Source organism: Corticium candelabrum, chromosome 8 (assembly GCF_963422355.1).
Source record: "Corticium candelabrum chromosome 8, ooCorCand1.1, whole genome shotgun sequence".
Lineage (NCBI taxonomy): Eukaryota > Metazoa > Porifera > Homoscleromorpha > Homosclerophorida > Plakinidae > Corticium > Corticium candelabrum.
Genome location: NC_085092.1, coordinates 3109965 through 3137156, shown reverse-complemented (window position 1 = coordinate 3137156; position 27192 = coordinate 3109965). Strand labels below are relative to the sequence as shown.

At 42.4% G+C, this 27192-nt stretch overlaps 6 protein-coding genes and 1 long non-coding RNA gene across 10 annotated transcripts in view; 4 read left to right on the top strand and 3 right to left on the bottom strand.

Moving 5' to 3' along the window:
- The first annotated feature begins 438 nt into the window (after positions 1–438).
- Positions 439–6461, top strand: LOC134183409 (uncharacterized). 3 transcript variants are annotated; one of them, XM_062650930.1, is made up of 11 exons: positions 439–559; positions 630–749; positions 1091–1218; positions 1284–1379; positions 4906–4943; positions 5015–5292; positions 5358–5453; positions 5514–5635; positions 5697–5866; positions 5925–6024; positions 6085–6461. In XM_062650930.1, exons 1-11 carry the CDS (start codon positions 466–468, stop codon positions 6181–6183), a joined length of 1341 nt encoding a protein of 446 aa, XP_062506914.1. In that variant the 5' UTR covers positions 439–465; the 3' UTR covers positions 6184–6461. The 3 variants fall into 3 exon arrangements, with proteins under 3 accessions (XP_062506914.1, XP_062506916.1, XP_062506915.1); XM_062650932.1 differs by lacking the exon at positions 439–559 and having other exon boundaries at positions 624–736; positions 6085–6460; XM_062650931.1 differs by lacking the exon at positions 439–559 and having other exon boundaries at positions 630–754; positions 6085–6460.
- Positions 6462–7645: 1184 nt separating this feature from the next.
- Positions 7646–8404, top strand: LOC134183203 (uncharacterized). Its single transcript, XR_009970457.1, has 2 exons — positions 7646–8237; positions 8301–8404. It is a non-coding gene; the product is annotated as an uncharacterized LOC134183203 (long non-coding RNA).
- Positions 8405–8476: 72 nt separating this feature from the next.
- Positions 8477–14218, bottom strand: LOC134182847 (F-box only protein 47-like). Its single transcript, XM_062650287.1, has 8 exons — positions 13855–14218; positions 12379–12455; positions 12155–12322; positions 10735–10933; positions 9722–9865; positions 9325–9529; positions 9045–9196; positions 8477–8981 (listed from the first exon to the last, which is right to left on the bottom strand). The coding sequence occupies exons 1-8, from the start codon at positions 14216–14218 to the stop codon at positions 8905–8907; spliced, it is 1386 nt and encodes a 461-aa protein (XP_062506271.1). The 3' UTR covers positions 8477–8904.
- Positions 14219–15354: 1136 nt separating this feature from the next.
- LOC134183448 (uncharacterized) lies at positions 15355–17133 on the bottom strand. Its single transcript, XM_062650984.1, has 2 exons — positions 17079–17133; positions 15355–16779 (listed from the first exon to the last, which is right to left on the bottom strand). Exon 2 carries the CDS (start codon positions 16762–16764, stop codon positions 15544–15546), a length of 1221 nt encoding a protein of 406 aa, XP_062506968.1. The 5' UTR covers positions 16765–16779; positions 17079–17133; the 3' UTR covers positions 15355–15543.
- LOC134183449 (small ribosomal subunit protein eS12-like) lies at positions 17134–20163 on the top strand. The gene is made up of 5 exons (XM_062650985.1): positions 17134–17190; positions 17276–17314; positions 17382–17510; positions 18571–18775; positions 20002–20163. Exons 2-5 carry the CDS (start codon positions 17298–17300, stop codon positions 20062–20064), a joined length of 414 nt encoding a protein of 137 aa, XP_062506969.1. The 5' UTR covers positions 17134–17190; positions 17276–17297; the 3' UTR covers positions 20065–20163.
- A 2125-nt stretch (positions 20164–22288) lies between these two features.
- On the bottom strand, positions 22289–23703 carry LOC134183718 (uncharacterized). Its single transcript, XM_062651315.1, has 4 exons — positions 23471–23703; positions 23333–23405; positions 22822–22969; positions 22289–22769 (listed from the first exon to the last, which is right to left on the bottom strand). The coding sequence occupies exons 1-4, from the start codon at positions 23701–23703 to the stop codon at positions 22519–22521; spliced, it is 705 nt and encodes a 234-aa protein (XP_062507299.1). The 3' UTR covers positions 22289–22518.
- Positions 23704–23765: 62 nt separating this feature from the next.
- The window catches only part of LOC134183717 (prolactin regulatory element-binding protein-like), a 6276-nt gene continuing 2849 nt past the window's right edge, over positions 23766–27192 (top strand). For both annotated transcript variants that reach the window (XM_062651313.1, XM_062651314.1), the window contains exons 1-2: positions 23766–23915; positions 23984–24364. In XM_062651313.1, coding sequence (XP_062507297.1) covers positions 23793–23915; positions 23984–24364 — 504 coding nt within the window. In that variant the 5' untranslated portion in view covers positions 23766–23792. The remainder of the gene's footprint in view (positions 23916–23983; positions 24365–27192) is intronic.

Here is a 27192-nt window from a genome sequence, read left to right as displayed (position 1 = left end):
GCAAATTTGTAAATGGTCTGGCAAGCGAGGTAAATTTTGCTTACTCATCCACGGTACAGTAGCCTCCTGCCCCGTTCGTGATCCTTCCTACGCCACCGCCACTGAGAACCACTACAGTGCTAAACTCTCAGCTGCTAGCTTACGAAAGTTGTATGTGTACAAGGATGCAATATTATACGTCGTGAGATACAAGGTCACGCAGACGTCACTAGACACCACATGCAAGACATGAGATGTCAAACAGCTAGTCTACAGCTGTGTTGTGTTTTTGACATAGCAACACTAGAATATACGTGTGTGTTTAACTGGATCAACCATCTGTGCGTCATTGCAACACTGACATAATTGGCGGCATTCGCTCTTGCAGCGCAAGGCGTCTGTACCATACCTTACCAATGAACACATGCGCACTTTTTAGTGACGCGCGAGACGTGGGGCTCCGAGGGTACTTGTAAATTTGATGCAATGTCGCCCACTGTTGTCTGTTTCTTTCTTTTCTTTGGGAGTTGCGCGGCGTATTACAACTTGGGCATTGGAGTGTATATTCTTAACATTGCCGGTGATGATTACCTGTTGCAAAATCGATGTTCAATCGATTCTTTTAGTTTAGTTTCACTTTGTGTTTGTAGATATTAGACTGGATGCTGGCTCGTTTTATGCCGACTATCTGCTGACCATCTACAAGTCGTCTTCTGAACAAGTGGATTTTCCTTCGTCTAGTAACAGCGGACAAAGAGTGTGCACATACAGTAATGTAAATCTGTTTCTGTACGTGTTGCACTCTGACTATATAGGAGTTGCAGTGGTGTGTGTGTGTGTGTGTGTGTGTGTGTGTGTGTGTGTGTGTGTGTGTGTGTGTGTGTGTGTGTGTGTGTGTGTGTGTGTGTGTGTGTGTGTGTGTGTGTGTGTGTGTGTGTGTGTGTGTGTGTGTGTGTGTGTGTGTGTGTGTGTACACTTCCTTGCATGTGCACCTTTACTTTTCTACATGACTATGTTATTACCAGTTGACTAATTTTATTAAGTTACTAACAGTAAAGAGGATACAAATCTATAAATGAGAGTAACTGAATAAGTGAATTAATTTCTACAGGACCAGATACCTTTGAGCCGTTCAATTATACTTTTGATGACATATTTATTGTCAACAAGGATCGATATTCAAACTTTGTCCCAATAATGGGCACCAACGATACTCTACGTGGGCAACTCAGGGTTATGGTATGTTACACACGTGCTCTGCATCATTCATTTATTTCTCATCATTGTTCTGTTCACGTACTCAGGGTGTCCACTACTTTCGGCCCAAGTTGAGAGAGTGGCCGTTTGATTATCAAGAATTACCAATCGTTATTGATTTGGCACGGCAAGTTGCCACACAGGTATATTGCTACAGAGTCTAATGCAGCCATTGCAAATAAGTTAATATATAGATGCCAGTCGATAGCATAGCTATACTTTGAGTTTTTAAATAATTAGTTGGAAAATAGTTACAACTCATTTGACACAGTGGATTGAGATAGTAATGTTTCAGAGATGTCTGTCTGTCTGTCTGTCTGTCTGTCTGTCTGTCAAAGAACACTTATTGAAAACATCAATGCTAATACAGAAAAGGCTACATATAACACTTAGAGTTCAAGATAAACGACCGTAGTGGTCGTAGAAGAAAACCCCTAACGAACAGCCATCTGATGTTTGTAGCTATCATCTACAGAGTCATTACTACAAACTATTCTGTCAATCTTTTTAGCTGTCTGTCTGTCTGTCTGTCTGTCTGTTTTTCTGTCTGTCCCATACATATGTTTTCAACATTGAAATCTACTGTCAACACGACTAAGCAACTCTACTGTCCCAATCGCACAAAATCTCTACCAAACTAAAACTCTACAGAAACCAGCCCTATATAGGGCTGTACAGTAAAGCACATGTCTGCCTGTCTGTCTGTCTGTCTGCCTGTCTGTCTGTCTGTCAATGTATTTTGAACAACGATCACTATCGAATAAAGTTCAGTGATTACAATAAAGTTCTTACTACATGAGAATAAACCTAAAAGAAGGTCTGGTTCTCAAAAGGACCAACACTAGCAGTCCTTTATCTAGGAAACAACTGGTCTACTTTGCTGAGGCTTTCATTTCTGAAGACAGTGAGGAGACCTTCTTGATGATGGTGTTACTATTACATTACATTTCTGTAGTTGAACTGAGATCTTTTCTCCAGTGGTCTAAGAATTCATTTCAGTTTGGTTTTCCTAACTCATCAACAGATGATTTACACAGATGTTGTAGATATTTGATACCATCCAAACCCCTTTGCCAAAATGTTCCATGATGAGAGGTATCGTTTTGACAGAGGCACCACCTGTACTTTCATTTCAGAGCTGTATAGTTAATTTTCTTTCTTTCTTCCCGTCTCAAAGCAGCAGCGCCATCTGTATGAGCACATCTTGGAAATACATCAGAACTCCATGGTTGTGCCAATAATTATTAAGGCAATATGTCTAAACGGAAGCTGGGACCAAACTAGACTGTGCATGAACTGTAATGTCCGGTCTGTTATTGCTATTTGAATGTCTATTTCTCAGCTCCCTGCGATGAGGTATGTAAAGATCTTTGAGGCATCGGACCGTACCGTAGCTGTTGACTCATCTGTCTGTCTGGCTGGCTGTTTTTCTGTCTTATCTTTCATTCTGTCAAACACATTTATCATACAACAAGTATGTACACGAATGGCAAGAATCCTTCCTAAGCTAGAAAAACTTCACAAACAAAAACGACTTATAGGCCCTAAAACATACTGTAGAATGAGTTAATAATTAGGCAATGGTGCAACAGTGCAAGCATCAAAAGTGTTCATTCTGTGAATGCTATAGATCTTGCTTGCTATAACTTTAGCAAGGTTTCTCCACAATTGAATGGAGAGGAGAGCTCTCCACTTGGTCTTAAATTAAGCCTGGATTTTTTGCCCTCTGATCATCTGTTGACCACCTGGCCAGCTTGTTCAGGTAGCTGGTGGCTTGTATCCCCCAGCGACCAAAATGTTTGAGAACTAAGGGAACAAAAGATGGTTTGATGCCTCCTGTTAGAAGCTCTTGACTGTATTTAATCTCTTTTCTCTCCTCTCACCTTTAGGACACAATACCTGCTGTGCTAGCAGTCGATGCTAGCAAGTCAGTGCACCAGAAATGGGCTAGACAAATGTCTAGTTCTATTTCGTAACTAGTTTGGGGCTTGATAACAACGTCTGGTCAGTTGTTCTTGTTGTTGAGGTATCGATGAATTGGTTCTTTGCTGTGCTGGAAGTTTAGTTCAGTCAAACACTCTGACCAGACTTGCACGATGCCAATGTTCGAGTAGGACCCCCTCCAGGTTTTCATGTGACCAGGAGCTAGCCTTTTTGGTCTAAATCTCTGCAACAATCACATTGACCTGTGGATTGTGGTATCTTGCAGCCCAACCTGATCAGTGTTGCCAAATTAAATTCTGTAGTGCATTTGAACCTTCCTAATCTGGATCTCCGTGATCCGGGCACCTCCCTTGACCGGGCACCTTACCAGCAATTACGACGCCTAGGGGCTGGTACCCTCTTCCCCTGTATAGACACACACACTCCTTAGATGTCTTCATGTGCTATTGTGTATGAGTATTGAAGGAAGCGCACCTGCATCAGCCTTGAAACAAAGCTCAAAATCAGCAACAACATAAGCAAATGTCAGTCACAGAGACACACCTCGGAGGTCTTCAAATTCATATGTCAACAGTAGCTGTACAGTGGCAGTTGAACTAAACTATAGTTGTGTGGCTTTTACATCTATTAAATCCTAGTTCAATTTGTCAAACAGAGGCAAGTCGTGTAGTTCAAAATTCAATTGTTCCAATTTCAGTTATATGTGTATGTAAAGTACTTATGCATTGTAGTGTAGTACAAGATAAGTGTGTGCTGTACACGCATACTGTATGTAGAACTTGAGTGCTGGACCTTTACATTAAAGTCTGGGATTCCAAGGATAACGCACATTACCTCTTTCCATCGTTTGTACATTTATGGGATCCAGGAAGCGGCTAGTCCCATACTTCCCAGATTAGGGAGGTTTGAGTGTATGTAGTAATGTTAGCATTAATATATCAAAGACATAATGTTCCAATTTTATCAATGTTGTATCATCAGCATCTTATGTTTACTGACTCTGTAGCTTCACTTGAAAACATCTTACCAGTATTTATAATAATACGGTTTATTCCATACATACTCTTGTATCACCCAACCCCATAGCTGGTCAGCTTAGTCTGTGAAGTATGGGATGGGGTCTTGCTGGAGGATATGACACCTTTAGGTGCTACTTGGCAGAACTGTTTGACTAATTACTACAACTCAAGTTTCCTAGAACAGCTGTTGCTATTATGAGTACTATGTACTAATCCGTTGTCATCTCAGATTCACTAAAGCCTTCAAATTCGATCTGCATCATAGTCAGAGTCAGTGAACAACAAGTCTGCAGCTTCTTGTCTCAGATCACTTTTGCTTGAAGGAAAATGGTCGAGGAGTTTGTCATCTCGCGAGCCGTCCACCACATTTGAAGTAGCACAACGGAAGAATGCCTTTATGATTGTGCCATCTCTGATAGCTGTCCATGACACTTGGACTGATAATTCCGGCTGCCGTCCTTGACTTTACTAGGCCATGTTGACGATGTCATTCTATGATGAGGCACGTCTTTTCTACTGTACAAAAGAGCAAATTTCTTGCATCACTGAGAACTCAATGTTCAAATTCTGAATAGGTGGATAATGTTAGATGCTGGGCCAAAGTTGGGGATGGGGGCTTGATGCATAATGGGGTGATACAGGAGTAGGTACGGTACATCAGAGTCATACGATCGATCGACTTTTGAATGTGTTTGTTTATTGTCAGGATATAGAAGCGATAGTGTGCCATATGCCTCAGTTCAGGTATGCTTACAAAGTCATAATACACTTCATGTGCCGCATATCTCTGACGTGACCTGATGTTTTGTGACCAGCGGTGTATCCAGCAGTGTCATGTTTCCCGGTGGTTCTTCGCACACTCTGGATTTCGACTTTCACACGTTTGAACGATGCTGGCCGCCATTTGTTTATCCAAAAGCCAAATGTTCTGGAAGCAACTTCGGCACGTCAACGTGCGACTGTCCCTTTGTAGAAATCAACAACGAGACTCTCGGCATACCACACTCTACGAGCGAAGACTTCTCGTGTCGTTGCAAGGGCGGCCAAAATCTGGCATCAGAGTATCAATTCAGAGTTTTGTACGATGCACCAGGTACAATATTTGATTGATTGATTACTACAGACATGGAACTGAATGTCGTGCTCATTGCTTATCAGAAATCAGAGGATTTCAGAGAGATATTTTACCCATCATGTTCATCTTGTTGGTCAATCTCATTTCGTACCTAATTCCACCAGAAGAGAACAGTCTTCGTACATACTTTGTGATTTCACCTCACATTTGCTGTTGAAGCTACGGTGTGCATGTTTCAGGTGTTTCGACATGCAGCAGCACACTGATTGCTGCGGTATTGTTTCACAGCGGCATCCAAAGCCAAATACCAAATACCGGCTCGTTGTCAACAGCCGATGTGTTTCTATTGATCAACTATGGGGTAACAGTTGGATGTGCTAGCTTGTGCTGCAACTTGTTTATTGTTCGATTGATTGTTGCAGGTGAATCTCATCAGTTGGGTTGTCACTCTCATCATTGTTATGGCAAACAGTTCGGATCTCATCAAGAAAGACCACGTCGACCATATTTATTACACAACACGGATATATGGGCCGATTCTCAGTATCGCTGTTGCACAGTCATTTATCATATACTACAAGGACACTCTTTGGTACTAAACAAAGCAAACTATTAAATGCCTTGGAATGAAGCCTTTGTTTGGTATTTAGGTGGACACTAGTTTTGTCGATGACTATTGGTATTATCCTGAGCACTGGACTGTTCTTCTTTCAATCACACATGATTAACAAGCTTACACGGAAGAAAAAGGTTAGAGGCTGTTGTTGTGTACCGATGAGGTTGTTGTATGTTATTGTGTTCCTAACCAAGGGTACAGACCAACCTGATGGGCGTGTGCGAAGCAGGGACAAAGATGTCTATCCATTGGTTCCGGCAGTGGAGTTGGATGAGAGCTCTGCTAGAATGTGACTGCAAAATGACTTGTGCACGTCTGTTGTTTGATGATTCACTTTTAGATATTTGATTTGCAATGCTCTGTAGATTGCTAATGTTGTTGATTCCGTAGTGACTTGATGGTTGCTTACCTACTGTATGTGTGATCGACAGTATGGATTTTAACAGAGGCTGCTGCCAAGTGACAGATAAATGTGCCCAAGAAACAGTACATGCAATGTGGTTGTGCTGCATGTCGACCAAATTTACATTTTAGAGTATTTTTCATACATAATTATTGACATCTTAATTGATTAAGTAGGTTTCTTAGCTACCAGACCAGGCATTTGTTTCCTTGTACTCAGCGATGGGGATGGGAATATGTCATCTGTCATTATCTTTCAAATTATTTGTTTGTTTGTCATCTTTGGAAGTTGTGTGCCATATTTCCGTGTGGGAATAGGAGGGTAAATTCTGAACATTGCTGGTGAGCGAGTACTACAATTTTTAGCTTCCTCTATTTTCTTCAAGTTGTAAGTGAATTCTTCACTTTCTTGTTTAGATATCAGATTGGATGCTGGCTCTTTCTATGCGGACTACTGGCTCACCATCTATGAGACGCCCAATCAGGCTTACTCTTTGTTTAACAACAAGGGACAAAGAATTTGCAGCTGTAGGTTGATCTGCAATAGACTGTGTGTGGGTCTGTACAAGTCCATCTGTTTCTGGCGCGGAACAGCCTTCCTAGTTGCGGCTGCAATGCAGCTGTGTGAGAAGATCCAGTTGATGTATCTACTTAATTAAGCTGAAGTGATGGGATGGATGCCTTTGGTCAAGTGGCGCTCTTCATGGAGTGGCCGTTGTCTTTCTCATTTTGATTGCAGGCATTGGTCAATAGTCTTTAGAGTATCGTTTGATACAGTTGTTTGTCCCTTTAATAGGATTCCTAGAGGTGTATGTGGGTCTGGCACATGACAACTGGTCCTAGCCATGACTGGTCCGGGGCTAGGGTGAGGGTTAGGGCAGTCTCTGGTTAGGGTTAGGGTCAGGACCACTTAAGCATATGGCAATACCAGACAATGGCAACCACAACTGGTCTGGGGGACCAAAACAATATTGCACTTTGACATATGTTGCATATTACTTACTACAAAATTAATCGTTTACGACCAGTAGTATATCAAGTGGTGTCATGTTTCCCCAGTGGTTCCTCTCACAATCTGGATTTCAAGTTTAAGATCTTTGAACAATGCTGGCCACCATTTGTTTATCCAAGAGGTACTTACTCTGGAATCAACTTTGGAATGTCAACATGTGCATGTCACGTTAACAATGAACTCTCAAGGCTTCTCATGTCGTTGCAAGGGTGGCAAAAATTTGACATCAGAATATCAATTTCAAGCTCTATACAATGCACCAGGTACAATAATCTTTAATCAACTAATGGTTACAGAGATGAACATGATTGTTGTGTCTGTTGTCTATCAGAAATCAGAGGATTTGAAACAGATATTTTGCCAGTTATTTTCATCTCGTTGGTCAATGTCATTTCATGTCTAATTCCACCCAAAGACCTTAGTCTTCGTACACATTTCATGATCCTCAATATTCATCATCTTGCAATTAATTGACCTAGTGTCGTGTGTCAGGTATTACAACATGTAACAGCACCCTCATTTCTGCGGTATTCTTTCACAGTGATATCAAAAGCCAAATGCCTAATTCTGGCCTGCTGTCAACAGCTGATGTGTTTCTATTGACAAACTACAGGGTTACTTCTTGTCTGCTAGATCATCCTGCAATATACTGTATATACTCTATACGTGTCTGTTACAGATAAACCTTTGCAAGTTGGGTTGTTACTCTCATAATTGGTATGCCGGACAATTCAAGCAAGAAAGATCAAGTTATCAAGAAAGTTTATACCATCAAGAAAACAATACCATCAATAAAGTTGAGGTCATGAAAAGGAATGTTGTTAAGAATGAGTGTGTACAAATAGATATTACCGCATAACACGAGTATTTGGGCCAAGTCTGCAGTGTTGCTGTTGCACCATCATTCGTCATATACTACAAGCATGACATTTGGTATCGAATAAAATGCATTCCCCAATGACAGAAATGAAGCTAACTTGTTGCATCCTACTCTAGGTGGGTTCCGATTGTGTCAATACCCGTTGGTGTTGCCATGGGCATGTTCCTATATTTAATATGTATACCCAAATGCCAACAGTGGCTGGACAGGAATGAGGTCAGTAGTGACTGCATATCCATATACAAATCAATGTACGAACACAGGTCTGATTAATTGTTTTGCAGGCCAACAATAATAGTTCCTCAGACGATGAAGAGACACCGGTCTTGGAAATTGGAGATGGAGTCACTGACCAAGTCATCTGTTTAATTACTAGTAAAATGTGACGTGCATATGCATGCTGGCTGCTACACTCTGCTCTTAATGTGTTTCCTCTCGTTTGTTTGCAATATCCTTCCAATTGCTGCTGCTGTTTAGTGACACGGATAATGACTAAGCATCCACAAGTTCAATAAAACAGTCTTGACATACATACGACCACTACCACAATACATTTAGATTCATCTAGCATTGCATGCCAACCACAATGTACAACCAATAAACAGTTACAGTTACACAACAAATATATTCATATATACAGTAACAACAAGACTCAACACTCATACCAGTCACATTTATATATGGGGTAATACTGTACAGTATTGCAAGTAGCTGCGATCTCTAATCAGGTGTGATTGCTACTTCCAACAATTCCTGAGCAAAAAATCTCAACTTTCCAACATCTTCCAGCAGAGGTCCTAAACATCAGTAGATCACAATGCAACAACAGAGCAAGCATCACTGCATCATGGAAGTCTCACCATCCGAATCGCTGTCTGATCCGACATCCGAGCCTCCATCGGCAAGGTAGTAGAACCAGTCGGAGCTAATCATTTGACAGAGACGAGAACGATTGCAAGACGAATGAAGTAATGGCGACGTCACTGACATATGTTTGAGAAAACTGACCAACCTACACACACACATACATACATACATACATACATATCAACAATTGCACAGAAACCATGTGTAAATACGTCACTACCAACTGTCACAAGTCACTAGCCACACCTGAAATCTCAACTCAAACAAACATACCAATGCAACTTCTTCTTTCTCCACAGCTCTCGTGCCTTGTCGCGAGGTGCCATGCAGATGACTTGTATGATGTTCCACAGCCACGATCCCAGCTCGTCTAGTCTGCTGTTGAGTGCTCGACACATCAGGACCGTCTCGGCCACTCGTTTTCCAGACAAAAGCAGAAGACGTGCCACTATGCTAAAACACCACTCTTGAGGGAAAGCTAGGCAAACAAATGTGCATTACAGTATACCTTCACGTGATAAGATAAACAAATACACAAAACAAGGAACAAACAAACTAACAACCGGACAAATGATAAAGGCAAGAATGAACACAGAAAATAGACATACAGCCCAGCTGGCAAGAACAAAAAAGTTCATGACATTTATGATGACTGGTAAGAAAGCCAAACCTGTTAGCTCGTCGAACAAACTGATAAAGTCGTCAGATGTGACTGTTGACTGACGTTGCAATGCTTTCAGAGACAGTGCTAGTGGCTTCAAGTCACTGTCCTCTACCGACTCTTGCAATGGAAATGTAAGCCACCGTACAAACCCTGCAAAATGCACACAATAGTGCACAGGAAAAACATGGCAAATTTGTCACACACACACACACACACACACACACACACACACACACACACACACACACACACACACACACTACTGTATACAGCTGCCAGGTATCTGGTCACGCTGCCCCACACAGGGAGCTGCCACATCAGCGACCACGCCACCCCTTATACTGGGAAACAATGGTAAAAAAGTCCAAAGTTCAAAAAAATTGATGTAACGTTCATAATAAACTACAGTTTCCTCCTGTCTCTTCTCCTGCCACGTTGCCGCCCTTGTCAGTCATTCACGCTCTCGCCTTCACTGCCCATCCATCTTCTCGTCTTTATCAGTCATCTACTCTCCCGTTCTCGTCAACCATCTATGCTCTTGTCTACACCAGCTAGCCATGCTCCTGCCTTCATCAGTCATCGCAAAAGATTCAGCCATCCAACTCAATATCGCATACCACTGATGTAGATTGAAAATGATTGCTTAGATCTCCGAACCATCACCGTTGTTCTGTGTGCAAAATGAGATAGCAACTGAGAGGGATGCAAGTCCTCTGCAGTTGTACAGAAGTGGTTCGATGTGAGTGATGCCATGAAACCGACGTCCCGGACTCACGATCAAGACTGGTCCCCTTCTGTAGTGCCCCTTATGTGTGCCTCGCTCCTCACTGATCGTATCTGGGCATCCAGTAGATGGTTAGAGTTAGAGGAGACCAGACGAAGACAAACAGCAACAGAGCACAACGTAGTCTGGGTGCCTCCGTGCCATATCCGACACACACACACACACACACACACACACACACACACACACACACACACACACACACACACACACACACACACACACACACACTTACCCAATGCTCCGTCTACTGGACCACTAATTATATAAAGGAGATGCGCTTGGTTGACAATCGGCCATGACTTGAGCAACAGCCATAACCAAAAGCCATACTCGTCCAGATCACTGTGCAAACTCGGAAGAATACCGTGGACAATAAGATCTCTGAAGTTCGACTCATTCCACTGTGATGTACCAGGTGGTTGTGAAACAATCTGTGACGAAGACAAACCGAATTTGAGTGTAAACCCACATCATATTCATAGACAGCAAGAGCAAAAGACACACACACACACACACACACACACACACACACACACACACACACACACACACACACACACACACACACACACACACACACACACACACACACACACACACACACACACACACACACACACACACACACACACACACACACACACACACACACACACACACACACACACACACACACACACACACACACACACACACACACACACACACACACACACACACACACACACACACACACACACACACACACACACACACACACACACACACACACACACACACACACACACACACACACACACACACACACACACACACACACACACACACACACACACACACACACACACACACACACACACACACACACACACACACACACACACACACACACACACACACACACACACACACACACACACACACACACACACACACACACACACACACACACACACACACACACACACACACACACACACACACACACACACACACACACACACACACACACACACACACACACACACACACACACACACACACACACACACACACACACACACACACACACACACACACACACACACACACACACACACACACACACACACACACACACACACACACACACACACACACACACACACACACACACACACACACACACACACACACACACACACACACACACACACACACACACACACACACACACACACACACACACACACACACACACACACACACACACACACACACACACACACACACACACACACACACACACACACACACACACACACACACACACACACACACACACACACACACACACACACACACACACACACACACACACACACACACACACACACACACACACACACACACACACACACACACACACACACACACACACACACACACACACACACACACACACACACACACAGACACAGACACAGACACACAGTATGTGTAAATATTGACAAGCAAACAGGCAGACACACAAACAAGCAAGAATTCAGGCAAGTATTCACGTAAGCAGAAATTTAGAAATACACAAATGCTGCCTTACGACCCTGTATGCGTACATGTGCGTGGCATGCATAATGATAGAAATACGACAACAATGTAACTGTATACTACACCTGTAGAGCTGTTTCCACTAGCTTTGCTTTTACAATAACAACATCAAAGACACGAGTTTTAGATTTGGTGTCCCATCCGTGGCAATAGGAGTGAAAGAGAATGCCAAAACACTCATACGCAATCTGTCGGCCGCGAATGTCACACACAACTTCGTGGACGGCATCACACTATACAAACAGAGACATTGCAACCGACCATCATCGTGACGAATGCATGACGGTGCCTTGTCAATGGCAGCCTTGATTGTCCGGATCTTTTCTCTCTGTGTTTTGACTGCCGTAACGACTTTAAAACACCTTCCTGAAATTGCAAGTCCGACGATGAGTCTTGACAAACGTTTATCACAACAGAATTGTTTAATTAATTAAATAAACACGATTATGACACTCGACGTTCAGCAAAATTTGTTGTGTGCAATTAAATTTGGTTTTCAAAAATTGGTTGGTGATTCATTGCGATAACCATGCAAACAGACTCTGGTTGCGTTCAGGTGGGCACCTACGAGGGTACAAGGGTGGAAACAAACCACCCCATTAGAGTCCGAGGTACACTGTGACCACCAGCTTTGGAGCCAAATAAATTAGACTGCAAACCACGCCCATTTTCTAGTTTTACTTCCTCGCTCACAGTTTGTAGACGTACAAGTAAATAGTATCGATTTCATGCAAGTTACAAATAAACTGCGGCACTGAGTGCCTTCATGCAATGTGCATATAATGATAAATGAGTGGAAACACTGTTACAGTCAGTGGCAAAAAGGTTTTCAAGGCTCACTGGGATCGTAAAATTAAATGTCATCTCGGTGACAGTAGAATCTAGAATACTTATTCAGTGCAAACTGGCATTGACCACTTTAGCATTTTGTAATGTAGCCAGCAATTTAATTAATGCGGTCTTCTTTGACTCTGCCATTGCCGGATAGCAATAGCCTCGGCCTCCCAGACCCGTGCAGCGCAGATTCAAAACCATGAGCCGTGTAGTGCCGATTCACTGATTTTGAATCAGTGTGTGTGTGTGTGTGTGTGTGTGTGTGTGTGTGTGTGTGTGTGTGTGTGTGTGTGTGTGTGTGTGTGTGCATGCGCTCATTCACGCATGTGTAAGTGTCTGTGTGTCGATCTGTGTGTTTGTCTGTCTGTCTGTCTTTTGTAGGCCTGTTTGTCTGTCTGTCTGTCAATACATATATGTCTGTCGTTTTGTCTGTCTGTCTGGCTGGCTGACTGTCTTTTTGTATGCTTGTCTGTCAGTCAGTCTGTCTGTCTGTCTGTCTGTCTGTCTGTCTTTTGTAGGTCTGTTTGTCTGTCTGTCTGTCAATACATATATGTCTGTCGTTCTGTCTGTCTGTCAATACATATATGTCTGTCGTTCTGTCTGTCTGTCTGGCTGGCTGGCTGTCTTTTTGTATGCTTGTCTGTCAGTCAGTCAGTCTGTCTGTCTGTCTTTCTGTCTGTCTGTCTGTCAGCGCTACACGGGTCTGGGAGGCCGAGGATAGCAAAGGGAAGACAAAAGTGATGGGCATTCCGTGTCCATGACTTCTTGACACTGGTTTTAGCATACTGAAATGATGATGTGTATTATCAAAGAGATAGTCAACATCGTTGTCATTACTACTGAATAAGGCGGACTGTTTTAGTAACTTAATTAATTAATTATGCACTAACTTACAATTCATAAAACTTTGACACTGATATAATATGCCTACCTAGCCTCTTGAAGCGCTCTGTAAGGTGATGATGACAAGGAAACGTAACAACTCTCTCCTTCGCATCCGGGTCTTTCTCAAACCGCGATACCAACCGGATGTCTAGCGCGCTTAGCAACGCCTTGTCTGACGACAGAAACCACTCGACACGGTCCAAAGCGCCACGGCACGTCAGAGCAATGCGACGCAAGTCGTCTGACGTCAAAAGAGGAAACAGTTGAGCAACCACAGCGTGTGGTAGCGATGAGAGAAAATTGTCACTGTAGTTCTCCGTTTTACTGCGTTTCGAAGATGAAGAAAGGTCGACGGCTTTGCTGCTTTTTTCGAGCGAACTGAGTCGTAGGGAACGCTTTCTCGCCGACATCGTCCGTAAGGAGAGTTTGACTGACAAACAAGTGAGAGGAGCGAACAGAGTGACTGAATGTGCCCATTCGGCAATTCTTTCCAGTCAAGGCATGGAGGGGAAATCTGTTAGCGCACGTTATGTGATTCTATCTATGTATACAATTTGATTTTTGTAATTTTTATGATATTGTAATTTTGTAAATAATGATTTTATATTCTGTATTTTGAATATCATATGTCATTGTGTAATTTATGTGAACGGGTTTGGAAGCAGTACAGTGTTGAGAACCTAAGCAGGAATTTGATGTTGTTGAGCCTTTTTGTAGGAAGTATGGTTTTTGAACATTTTGCATACTGTTAGTTAAATAGTTCATTAATTAACTAAATAATATAAATGGAAATATTGAAACGAGAGAGCAAATTTGTGTAGGAGCTATCTCACCTGGAATTGCTTATTTATCAGCTACAGGCTGGTGCGTATCACTTTAAGTGAAAGCTACTACTATTGAACGTTCGAATCTAGTACAGAATGTCCACGGAAGAGATTTATTGCTTTTGTCTGTTGGCGATTTTTTTAAATGGCTGGGTAGGATATATCTCCCAACTGTTGATTATGTGTTAATTATTTATCTGGTATGTGAAGTCTTGCAATAGAGTTGCACTGATAATCGAATAGGGTATCGGCCGATATAGGGCATATGATTTTATATTGGAATCTGGTAAATCTTGCTGTGTGCACCAATAGGTTGCGCATGCGTAGCCAGTCTGTTAGTGAGTTGCGTGCATGTCTGCAAAGAAACAGACTCTCCATTTGGGATCGAGCAATTCGAGATGGCCGAGGACACAAGATTCACATACTGCAGGGCTTGTAAACATGATCATCAATGATTATCTCTATAAAATATAATTATATCTGATATCTGTATTGGCTATCAGTATTGGGCTTTTTGCTTGGATATCAATCATCGGTATATTGGCCAAAATACCCTTATTGGTGCAACTCTACCTGCATATACTTGGACTATAGATATTTACGTGAACAGGGACTGGTAACCTTAGATTCCTTGAGAATGGCCTGGAAGTTGAAGTCAAATATGTAGCTGGTAGTTGTTAATGCATATTGTTGTGCTGAACCATTAAGCCCATTCACATTTTGTGAGCTTGCTACGACCACTTGAGTTGGGCAAATGTTGCTAGGTCTAAAGCAACTTTGCTGTGCAGTGACCTTGTCATGCTTTGCCTCATACAATTGTGTTGTGAAAACTAGAAGTTGTAATCAACCAATTCCATGCAAACTTGTTCAGTAAACAAACACGAGTCAATAGTTTGTCTAAGCCATAAGGTTCATGGTAACATAGGAAAGATGGTAAATACCATCAATGGAATTGAACCAGAGCTATTGTCGATAGTCATTTCATGATTGGGTGTCAGTAGAAACTCTCGAGAATTCCAATCGTTATGACTGATGTGTTTCATATTGATCGTGCCTTCTCCACTCCATACGACACCAGCACGAGGACGGCTGTCTTCTGCACTTACATATTTGTGTCCAGAATTGACAATGAAACCTTCGCCATAAAATTTGTGGTAAAACAATTGCACCTTCTTTCCCCATTCTCCTTCTTCCAATATGTCACACTTGGTGTGCCATTTCTTTTTAAAATCAGGGTCTTTATTGGCATCCCAGTCAATTGCTTCATCAAGAAGTGCCTTTTCATCAGTTAATCCACGAAGTTGAGTGTCTTTCTTAGCAGCAAGACGAGCTTCATCAGAGTCAAATCGTTGGCCAAGTTGCCATCCTAACAAATTGAAATCGTCTTGTGGTGTTTGTATTTCCAATGTCAGCCAGGGTCCAGGTGCATGCAACATCTTTGGTTGAATTGTCCAGCTTTCAAATGGCCGTACAAAATCAACGTTCATCAACTGGTATATACGATCGTTTTCTCCAAACTGAGACAGACATCCAAGTAGTTCGTTTTGTTCCACTGATTGTTTTAGTCCATATCTTATGACCACCTCACCTTCCAGGTCCTTGTTATAAGGTGGCACATTGAGTGGGGGTATGAAATATGCCTCTAATTTGCCTGGAGGGCAACAGCAACCATCCTTCACATGTCCAGCATGGACATGACATGGTATCGGCGGCACTTCCTCTTTGTCTGAAAAGCTTGGTTTAACAGGCTGACCTCCAATATCGAGAACCTTAGTCAAAGGCCAGAGTGTAGCATAGTCTCCCATTATAACGTCACCTGCAAGAGATATGGCATCTGTGAGGGTGAGTTGTGTGCCATCTAAGAGATGGAGCTGTGTGATGCCTTCTCCTGGTTTAGGGATCGGATTCAGGGCAGGAGTTTGTGACATAATCCACCATTCAACTGGAAGATAACCACGATGATCAGTCAATTCTGGTGAGAAGTGGCTGTTGAGTGCCAGGAGATTTCGGCCCGAGTAGACACCGCGGCAAACAACTGCAGGTTTGGAGAAGATAACACCATGTTGTGATTTTACAGTAGCAATAATATCATCTCTTGATGGCCCAACTGCAGTATCTCCAACTGACGCCATAATTTTCAGTATCTGCTAGATGTTTATAACAAGGATCAGACTGTAACCACTAAATAACAATAATAGAATATAATGTAATAATACAATAATTGGTATACTTATAGATATTAGTAGGCTTGGATGCAGACTGTGTGGCCTACTGATTCAACTATAAAGCAACCTTCAACAACATTACATGTAGTATACTTAATTAATTAATAATTGGAAAATAAAAAAAACTAAACTACTGTACTGCTGTTTAACAGCTGGGCATGCTGTCAGCTCTGTAAACAGCTTGCTAGAATCACAAGGACTAGCTAACCGCCCATAAGCACCTTTGTGTCTGTAGTGTAGTCTGTTTCGAGTCAACTGGTAAGGTCACGTGCGAGAGAACGTTTAGATATAAATGAGTACAAGATAATCACGTGATTCCGGCAAACGTGTCATGTACGTGTAAGCTTGAATCGTCTTGTTTCTTATCCATCTTATTGTTTACAAAACGCTAATCGTGTGTCTCTATTTTCAATTGTAGCGAGGACGTCCGCTGAGCTATAATGTCTGACGCGGAAGGGTAAGTTTGAGTCAGAGCATTCGTCGTCATGTGGTAGGCACTGAAGGTCTGTAACTGTCTCACGTAGAGATGAAGTGCCCCAGCCAGTTGCAAGCAGTATGGACGTCAACACTGCTCTCCAAGAAGTTCTAAAGACGGCCCTACACGCGGACGGCTTAGCGAGAGGCCTCCATGAGGCCGCAAAGGCTCTTGACAAGTAAGTCGTTGCAGTTTTAGTGTGACTCAGTCTGTCTCAGTGAAAAGCCTTCTATGGTACTGTACATACCCTAGGTATTTGATGTGATGATGTCTCATATGTCAAGTCTCATGTAGCCAATAATAATTACTTGTTAGGTTTCGAATTGAAATAGTTTTGCAGAATACTTGCTCTATGTTATAAGTAGTTCATAGTAGGATATTGCCATAGAGCATTTCTTAGATTAAACACAGCCTTTGAATAACCGTCTTTCTTGTTTAGCACTTACAAAAAGTGTTATTAATCAAGTTAATAAACTCAATAGACACCACACTTCGTTTAGCATACATGGTCAAACAAAGAATCGACTGACTTACAAATTGGCTGCCCCGACTTTGAACTGGATCGTTTATATTTCGCTATCTTTCAAAGTTTGTGTAAAACCCTGTCCACACTAGACCAGAATGGATCACGATCTGATCGGGCTAGCGCGCTTCCACACTGCACTTTGAAAACGATACCTGCGCCTCGTTTTTGGTATCACGTGATGGATGACTGATGTGTATATGTGGGTTCTTTGCTTGTGGAAAGCGTTGATACAGCAACGTAAGGTGGGCAAGAACAAAGACAAGTGAGGAGGGTTAGATGTTCCAACTACACGCGTATTTATACGTGGGGGTAATGCCCACTATTTCTAATTGAATTCAACCTATAGTGATTGGATCACGATCAAAACCACCTCCCAATGTGGATTGGATTTATTGTGATCGGATCGCAATCCAATTGCAAGTGTGGACAGCGTTGTGGTCGAATCGTGATCCAGTTGCCAGTGTGGACAGGGCATAAGAGCTTATATACGTAACTATTGTAAGAAATCTGAATTATTTGGTTGATCTACTTGACGACAAAATTTTTCTGGTTGCCTTTAATTAATATTTCCCAGTTAGCTGTCTCACAGTAAGATTCCTCAGATGCTACTAATAACTAAACACTGCAACTGGAAGTATTAACAAAAATAAATGCTGCAGCAGTTATTCGAAAAAATACAGTATACTATAGTTGTGTTTCTATTTTTTGTTAGACGTCAAGCTCATTTGTGTGTCTTGGCTAATAATTGCAACGAACCGATGTACACCAAGCTGGTTGAGGCTCTCTGTGCTGAGCACAGCATCCCACTGATGAAGGTTGATGACAACAAGAAGCTTGGAGAATGGGTTGGCTTGTGCAAAATCGACAAAGACGGAAAACCGAGGAAGATTGTTGGCTGCAGCTGTGTAGTAGTAAAGGTGAGCCCAACGTAGTTGCAATGATAGAAAGGGAACGGAGAAAGAAAGCATTTTGTGTATCAGTATTTGAAAATTTAATTCCGTGCTTGCTTGATTATCACCCCAGGGTTTGAGTAAGTCCCCAACCCCGACTTTGATTGAAGCTCTAAGATTTTCACACCTCATTCTTTTAATTAGTGCTAATTGGTGCTTTCTACAGTGACTGTGTGCTACATTTGCAGCTGTAGGAATGCTAGTCTCAGGGAAGTCACTAGAGAGTGAACGTGTGATGTAGCACTTTACTTTGCTTCGCAGTTCCAAACTTTCCACGCTATGCTGAGAGTGGACGTGCAGTGTCTGGCTGTGCTTGCACATTTTGTTATGCCACGAAGTTACATTTCTGTAATGAAATGTCAATGAACTTTTTGGCAGCAGTTGATCGCCAACTTGAGTGAGGTTAATAGCTCACAGAAGAAAGGCAAGCACAAGGCAGATTGGATGACTCAGTCTCCTTGGTTGCTTGCTGTTCTTAATGAGGATGAACCTGAGCAGATTGTGGTTTGATGTGCACCTGATGTCAGCGCTAGCAGACAAACCAGTGAAGCTGGACGGTACCAGTACTTGGTCACCAAACAATGCACACTTCTTAAAGCACGATGCAGCCAAACCTCGGGGGGTATAGCTCTAACTAAATGTTAGATTTCTTCCTTGACCAGAGTGTATGTGATTTTGAGTGCACTAGTCAAAACCTTTCACTAAAGGCACGTTTGTCTTTCAAACGCTTGCTGAATTCCACCATCATTCTCAGTCTTGGATACTTGGATCTAGAACGATAAGCGAACAGAAATTGTAATAACGTCAATGCTGCAAGTTGCTAAGGCACAGAGGCAACATTTTAATGCCAACTCTTGTGATAGCTATAGTTTAGACGTTTACTATCCCTTGCTTATGCATGCAACTTCCAAACTTGACAAGCAAAGTATGTGAGTGGGAGTTTTAATTAATCAACGCTATCTAGCAACTTACTTGAAGTGTTTTATGTTGTTTGTTTGTTTGTGTTTTCTGTGTTTGGATTAGTCTGTGTTTGAATTGGTCTGTGATGATTCTGGTGGGCTCCCTCTTCTGATCAACAGTGAGGAATATTCACCAGATTATACTCCGGAAATCTGCCTGAGACTTACTCTTGCCGACACCTTTATGTTTACTATGTCAATGTCGCCTCGTGCATTGTTCTGTTTGTGTTGTAGGATTACGGAAAGGAAAGTGCGGCGCTTCATACCCTTATGGATTATTTGCAAAAGCAGCACTAGCCCGATTCTCAAAGGACTGGACAGCCTTGTATGTTGCTCTTGTTAGCGTATGTACATGCAGTGGATGGTTTGAATAATCAGAGATATTTGAAGATGATCGGTAGTGGTATTGTGCCTGATTAGATCCTCACATAGTCGCATGTGTTATACGACTAAGGGCGCATCTCCACTAGGGCTTAAACATGTTTACAATCTGTTTCAGTCTGAACATGTTTAAGAATAATTGCGTCTCCACTAGCGTTAAACCTGTTTAACTCTAAACCTAAACAGCTTTTGCTAAACATGTTTCAGAGGTGGTTTAACGAAATGGTTTAGGTTTAATTAACTGTCACGTGATAGCAACGCTCGTTCCGAGACGATGGATGTTAGTTCTTTCTCATTCTTTCTAGACTATTGGAAGAAGACAGAATTAGGCAATGTCAGAGACAGTGTAGACTGATGCAGAGTGTTCGGAGAGAGCGATTTCAGCGAAGACAGAGACTTATGTCTCTGATTGTTCTTGAGACGATCTCTGACTGTCTGGTGCACAAGAAATGAATTCGTGCAGTACAACAAAGTCCCAATAATTCTTTTAATAGCCCGGAATAAATAGACAAATGGAGACGCTGTCTAGTTAAACATGTTTAGAGTTTAAAAATGTTTAAAGCAACAAGTGGAGACAGCCTAATTAGTTCCTAAGCTGGTGGTATCCACATGACTTCTGTCAATCTCGTCTTGTTTTGAGAGGGTCTGAAAATTGTATGGCTTGGTACTATTGCTACGACTTAGTAAATGGAGTATTGTACACATGCATTTGTGTGTGTGTGTGTTGTGTTGTGTTGTGTTGTGTTGTGTTGTGTTGTGTGGGGTTGCGGTGGAGCAGTTGGTAGAGCATTAGTGATGACATCCGGGATCTTGTATTCTGTGATGAGGGTTGAAGGTTCGATTCTGGTGGAGGCTCCACTGTCGCAGTTTCCTTGAGCAAGAAACTCACCCACACTTGCTTCTCTCGACTCAGGAGTATAGATGAGTACCTGGTCATTGACTGGGGTGGACCGCTGGCTTGGCAGCAACATCATGCAGCACACAGGTACGTGTGGGCCTTGGTGTCCAGTCCCAGAGCTGCGTCATACGTCAGTGCCCCTGGATGACTCTGGCCAAGCTCCAGGTGGATTGTAGTGCTGGCCCCAAGACTCCACGTAGCGCATGGAGGCCCTGCCCTCTCTCTAGAGGCAGGGGAGCTATCTCCGCAACTGAGCTCAAGGTCGACTTTGAAAGACGTGGAGGGCTTAACATTTGTCCATTTTTGTGTGTGTGTGACCATTGTATATGTGGTGGTAAGTGTCTTTTGTCTTCAGTTTGCATAAGCGGCTGTGGATACTGGGGCAAGACACTGGTGGCGCATGCTCCCTACTTGGGGAAACGTTCTTTCAAGTGAATTTATGTGTCATTGATACATACTTTAATCCAACTATATCTTCGAATCTGAGCCTATACAAGGTCTTACAACTATAAAACATCTTGACCTATTACCGTGCATCTAAACTAGCTGCTATTTGCTATTCCTGTCGCAACTGCAAGTGTAGCTTTAGAGAGGTAACTCATCTCTGAAGTACGTGAAGTTGGTGCTGTGGACAACAATGGCACAGGATCAACTCAATGCACTTACATTAATTTTTTGTCCACAAGGATATCCATCTTGACTATAATGTCATTTAAATGCTTTGCTGCTAGGTGGCCAAGACGGTTCTTGACTACTAAGAAATTAAAACTAGACTGCTAGGTTTTGTTTTCTGACGTCTCCTTGTTCAGAACACACATTTGGTAATTTACAACTATTCTGCTGCTATATAATTATTACAGTAATTAAAATCGCTACACTCAGCCAGTTAGAGCTCACTGTTTTAGAAGACACTCACAAAACTCGGTTTCGTGCACCTCATCGCCTAGCAAATCCCGAATCCACCACTGGCTTGTGGGTATGTGGGTATGGCCACTATGTGCTTGAGCCTAGATACATGTAATGGGTCAGGGAGGTGTGATATATACCTTAAAGTTAATGACATGCAACTAGAAGGAACAGTGATATGGTCTGTCTGCCTCTCTGATTGACGCATTTGTATGGACCTTCCTGATCTAAGGTATGATGTTGCATTGTAGATATAATTAGATAGTCACGCTTTATCATTTTGAAATGGGAGATTTGAGTTTGTCGGTAAAGGATAGTCAGGACCAAATGTGCATGTTGTTGATATTAATGATACAATGAACATTAATTAATTAAAATAGTGTTGTATTGTTTGTGTGACTAAAATATATACAGCAGTATTACATACACTACATAGCTAGGAAAATGGCTAAAAAACGTAGGAAAACTTGCTAAAGCATATTGCTTCAGCAAGTCAACAGTCTGACTCTTGCCACCTGCTCTTGCAGGCAGCAGTAGGTATACTAAGTCAGAGTGACAGACAAGACTCACGAGAACAATTCCATAACTTCCTCTTTCGAGAGAAAATCAGAAGACTCCTGTGGACAATTCGCCGGAACATCAAACACACTGTGGTCGGCGATTCCTGCCTTGTAGTTTGAAAAATATATCGAGAACAGTTCGAGTGTCTCCTCTCGTTCACTCGGCGGTACAGCCAGATTGCCTTTAAATATTTCATATCGAATTGGAATGCAGCCTTCGTCTGTGTAATGACCATTCCAAGTTTTCATTTCTAAATCTATAAAAATGGATATTTCACAGTCGGTCAAACGAGTGTGTTTGGGTGCTACCTCCGTCACTTTTGTTTAGAGATTTGTACGTGTAAAGCCATTGATTGACCCGAAATCCATGTGACATACTGCCCAAGAGGTATGAATTGACAAACATTGCTGTGCTTGGCACCCCAGAAGGTGCCAATGGAAATACCATCTCACTCGCCTATCACAAATACACTGAGGTTACAGCAAGTTGATCACGTGATAATAAGTTGCTTAATCACGTGACTATGACAACTAATATTAACAGTAATTTTCCTATTGTTGTTATTAGAAAACATTTGTATTGAGCATACATGATTCAAGGATCACGTGACGATTGCAACTAATTTAATTAAAAGGAATTTGATATAGTTGCATATATACAATATTTATACTTGAAAACATTCATATAGACAATACATGGTTTGAGTATATGACTGGTGCCATAAATTTCCTTCTAATGAATTAAATTAAATTAGGAATATTTAAAATTTAAAATTATAATTAAAAATTAAAATTAATTTTTAATTATTAAATTACTTACCTTGCATGTGTTGTTGGAAAGAAATATGACGTAGGCAAGATTCGAACCGAAGATTTGTAGCAAACGAATGTGTCTACAAACGATGACGTCATGCAGCAACAACCAATCAGCATTCGGAAACCGCTAAACACAACTCACAGGCCGCGGTGATAGTTGTAGCCGACGGTTGCAACGCGTTCATTGTCGGCATCGTAGGACATCTTGCCTTCGATCAATCCCGACCTGCCGCTCACCTTTCCTTCGTTGTTTACTATCTGCACGCCTGCCTCGTACTGCCGGTCGGAATTGCAGGGCTTTGGCATGTCGGAGTCATTTGCCGATACGAATGCACACGCAAAGAGGCAGAAAAATGCAGCAACAGTCTTGAGCATCGCAATTCTCGTTTGCTACTCAGAGAGCAAGAAACACTCGTGATATTCGAGTCACGTGCTTACTTGCGGTGGTCCGAACAGCGAGGCTCATGGCGGCTTCGAATTTATTTTCTACCGATTTTCCTCTCTATGCTCTCCTTGCCGGCCCCAACGGACGTCTATTTGCAGCTGGAGGAGGTGGGCAAGCACGTACTGGAGTCCCTAACGTATTGGTGAGGCCTTTTTAGGAACACTTTTCGTATATTTCTACCATTTTTCTCCCGTTCTTCGCTCCCGGCAGGAAATCTACAACGTCGAAGAGTCCGGAAAAAAACTGAAATGCATTCGAGTCGATCGCATCGACGTCGGACAGCATGCGGTGATGAATGCGGCCGTCGATGACAATCAGACGTATGTAGCAATCGGTATGGACAGCACGTGCCGTCTGACGGCCATCCGGGCGGCCAAATTGTCGTCGAAAAAATCGACCGGCTCGCCTGCACGACGCCGCCGCCGCACTGAGGAGTCGCGGTCGCACGCGGACGGGCTGACGTTGGAGACGGTCGTAGAGAGGCAGACGGATTTCTCGGATCAGGGAGCGTTTCAGAAGTGCGTGCGATTCAGTCGGAGCGGGAATGCGTTGGCGACGGGCGGTGTGGATTCGTGTATTCGAATTTGGACGGTAAGTACTAAAATATGTTTGTTGATGTCACGCCCACTCCTTTGGCCACGTGGCCTGCCAGTGTTGGTGGGAGTGGCAATTTGCAATTTGCAATGACATTACCATAAAGTCGCAAATAAAGCTGAGGCTTATGTGCAAGGAGCTGAGCTTTTGGGCGGCTTATATTCAAGTGTGGCTTTTATGCATGTGGAGTTTGTCATTGGTAGGTACATAGAGGGTACAGTAGAACCTCGCTAATCCGGACCTCGCTGATCCAAATCCTCGCTAATTCGAATTACCTTGGGCGCTCTGCCTTGCGTACCCAGATCCTATTGGGCAGCATGTAGTTTTCAGCAAATGCGCGTATCTAACTATTTTAAATCCTGACTATCATGTTATTTAGAAGTATATGTAGTCATTGCAGCATTGTCCTTTACCACAAACATGGCTATGTGTAGAGATACATAAATGCGGTAGTGGTCTGGGTGTCCGAGGCAAAGTTTGGACTTCCAAGGTTACTCGTTTTGGCATTTTGATAATCCGAACAATTCACTAATCCGAACGGAGCTTGGCACGAGGCTGTACGGACCAGCGAGGTTCTACTGTACAAGTAAGGACTACCTATGTACATGTTACATTGTACCACATATACTGTAAAGTCACAAAATAAAGTCTGAATGTTTGAATGGAAAAGTTGAGAGTTTGAGTGAAAGCGAGTACCTCTTGTGTTTTGTGCTCAACATTCTTCACGCGGTAAGGCACCTGCTGGCAAGTGCCGCAGATGATGTTGCAATATGTGCTGCGCACGCATACATGTGACAACACTGAGCTAACCTGAACATAACCCATGGCTTGTAATTGAGTGCAGCTTAAACTATGCAAGGCTTTGGCGGGCTAGCGCGGCTTATATTCAAAGTGTGGCGTATACTTAAGTGCGGCTTATATTTGTGACTCTACAGTACGAATTGATTGGTGGCTTAAGTTTGCAGATTAGGTCCAGCCAGTCAAATAGGTATGCCATACATGGTCAATATCAAAAGGCAGCAAACAGTATACCACTCTGACAACTGGAAACAGATCAATTTCGTGCAGTAGTGTTTTCAGGCGTTCTCTTTGATCATCTGATGGCATGAATGCCAAGAAGTCTAAGGCCATTACCGCGAGACATGTTTAGAACTAGAGATCTTTGGAAGGGAAGCGTCTCCACCTATACTTGGTAGTCCTTTACACACTTGTCTGGAAACTTATCGACTTGGTATTATGAGAACTCGTGGATGGCAGTGTCTGAGATTACGTTGGTATGCAGTGCTATAATTGTAGGATAATACAGCAAATTATGAGAAAGTGGAATGGCTGATGTTCCATCTTTACTCTGGCAAGCGTTACAATCATGTAACACTTAACCTATTTACTTGAACTAAACTACTGTAAATCCACAAATTTTCGTACTCATCTAATTTCGTGCATTTGACCAGAAGACATTTCGTATGCATCTTATTTTTGTACAGGCTTTACTGACAATCTTAGCACACACCAGCACGGTAACTGTTTCATTCCATGTGATCGTCGCGTCACTCGTCATTCATAAGTTCTAAGCTAAAGCAAAGTGGTATCCATGTGTGGCTGACGTCGAAAGATAAAATAGAACAAGTACCGCTACCTAATAGATCATGGCTATTCAACCCAAATGGAGCGACATCCGGGATTCATCAAAACGACATCATAGCTGCGAACGACGGTGTAGAGGAAGCTCTGGATCGAGATAACTCGCCAGCTAAGCGGAGAAAAGAGGGCAGTATCACGTATACTACTGTAAGGCTAGGCTTACCATTGCCCGAGTTGCGGAAGAATGTGGACTGACGAAGGTGGACTGACGAAGGCGGGCTAACGAAGGCATGCACTTGTCTGGAGAAATTCCTAGATCACACTATCGCAAAGTCAACCGTTCAATCGATTCGCAATGCGTATGAGTTGAGTGACACTATAACACTGCAAACTGGACGTGTTATACGTAGAGAATTTCATTTTGGTCTCCTGTCATGGTAAAACCAGTGTATTGTTTAGTTAGATATTGTGTTGTAGTACATCATCAACATTGCTAACTGCTATTAGTAATATCAGTTTGTCATTAAAGAAAAATTTTAGTACGCATTTTAATTTATTACATTTAGGAGTTGTACGAACAATACGAAAATAAAATGCATACGAAAATTTGTGGATTTACAGTACCTCTAACCAGGTTAGGGTTAAACAAGTTTTAACGCTAGTGGAGACATGCCCAAATTGTAAACGTGTTTAAGCTAAGCCGCTTAAACAACTTCTAAACACATTTAGCTGCTAGTGGAGACAGGGTCTAATTTAATTATTCTTATTAGTGAGGTTCACCTCGTATTCCATGCCAGTCTGTTGATTGACGTAATTCGATTAATTAACGTAATATTTTTTTCATAGGTGTATTAGCGCTAATGGCTGGGTAGATGGTAACTTTTGATTTATAGTCATGTTACTAATATGATGTGCTGACAGTGTATGTAAATGTGCATCTAAGCAAATTTTAAAATATTAGCAGCTAAGTTGTTACGCACTTTTCATTTTAGTCAGGGTGAGTTTTTGCGATTGCGATTAATGAAGTAGGTTTATCATGAGGTCATGATCATGCATACAACACACGCAGTGACACACACACACACACACACACACACACACACACACACACACACACACACACACACACACACACACACACACACACACACACACAGTGACACACACACACACACACAGTGACACACACACACACACACACACACACACACACACACACACACACACACACACACACACACAAG

Excerpts from the sequence above, each read along its gene's own strand:
- LOC134183409 (XM_062650930.1), top strand. The coding sequence starts at position 466 with ATGTCGCCCACTGTTGTCTGTTTCTTTCTTTTCTTTGGGAGTTGCGCG. Across the intron at positions 1,219-1,283 it reads GTGGGCAACTCAGGGTTATG|GGTGTCCACTACTTTCGGCC; the intron begins GTATGTTACACA and ends TCACGTACTCAG. Across the intron at positions 4,944-5,014 it reads TGCCATATGCCTCAGTTCAG|CGGTGTATCCAGCAGTGTCA; the intron begins GTATGCTTACAA and ends TTTTGTGACCAG.
- LOC134182847 (XM_062650287.1), bottom strand. The coding sequence starts at position 14,218 with ATGTCGGCGAGAAAGCGTTCCCTACGACTCAGTTCGCTCGAAAAAAGC. Across the intron at positions 12,323-12,378 it reads TCAAGGCTGCCATTGACAAG|TGTGATGCCGTCCACGAAGT; the intron begins GCACCGTCATGC and ends CTGTTTGTATAG. Across the intron at positions 10,934-12,154 it reads TAGTGGAAACAGCTCTACAG|ATTGTTTCACAACCACCTGG; the intron begins GTGTAGTATACA and ends TCTTCGTCACAG.
- LOC134183718 (XM_062651315.1), bottom strand. The coding sequence starts at position 23,703 with ATGCTCAAGACTGTTGCTGCATTTTTCTGCCTCTTTGCGTGTGCATTC. Across the intron at positions 23,406-23,470 it reads TACAACTATCACCGCGGCCT|ACACATTCGTTTGCTACAAA; the intron begins GTGAGTTGTGTT and ends CATCGTTTGTAG. Across the intron at positions 22,970-23,332 it reads TTTCCAACAACACATGCAAG|GCGAGTGAGATGGTATTTCC; the intron begins GTAAGTAATTTA and ends TATTTGTGATAG.
- LOC134183449 (XM_062650985.1), top strand. Across the intron at positions 17,511-18,570 it reads GCCGCAAAGGCTCTTGACAA|ACGTCAAGCTCATTTGTGTG; the intron begins GTAAGTCGTTGC and ends ATTTTTTGTTAG. Across the intron at positions 18,776-20,001 it reads GCAGCTGTGTAGTAGTAAAG|GATTACGGAAAGGAAAGTGC; the intron begins GTGAGCCCAACG and ends TTTGTGTTGTAG.
- LOC134183448 (XM_062650984.1), bottom strand. The coding sequence starts at position 16,764 with ATGGCGTCAGTTGGAGATACTGCAGTTGGGCCATCAAGAGATGATATT.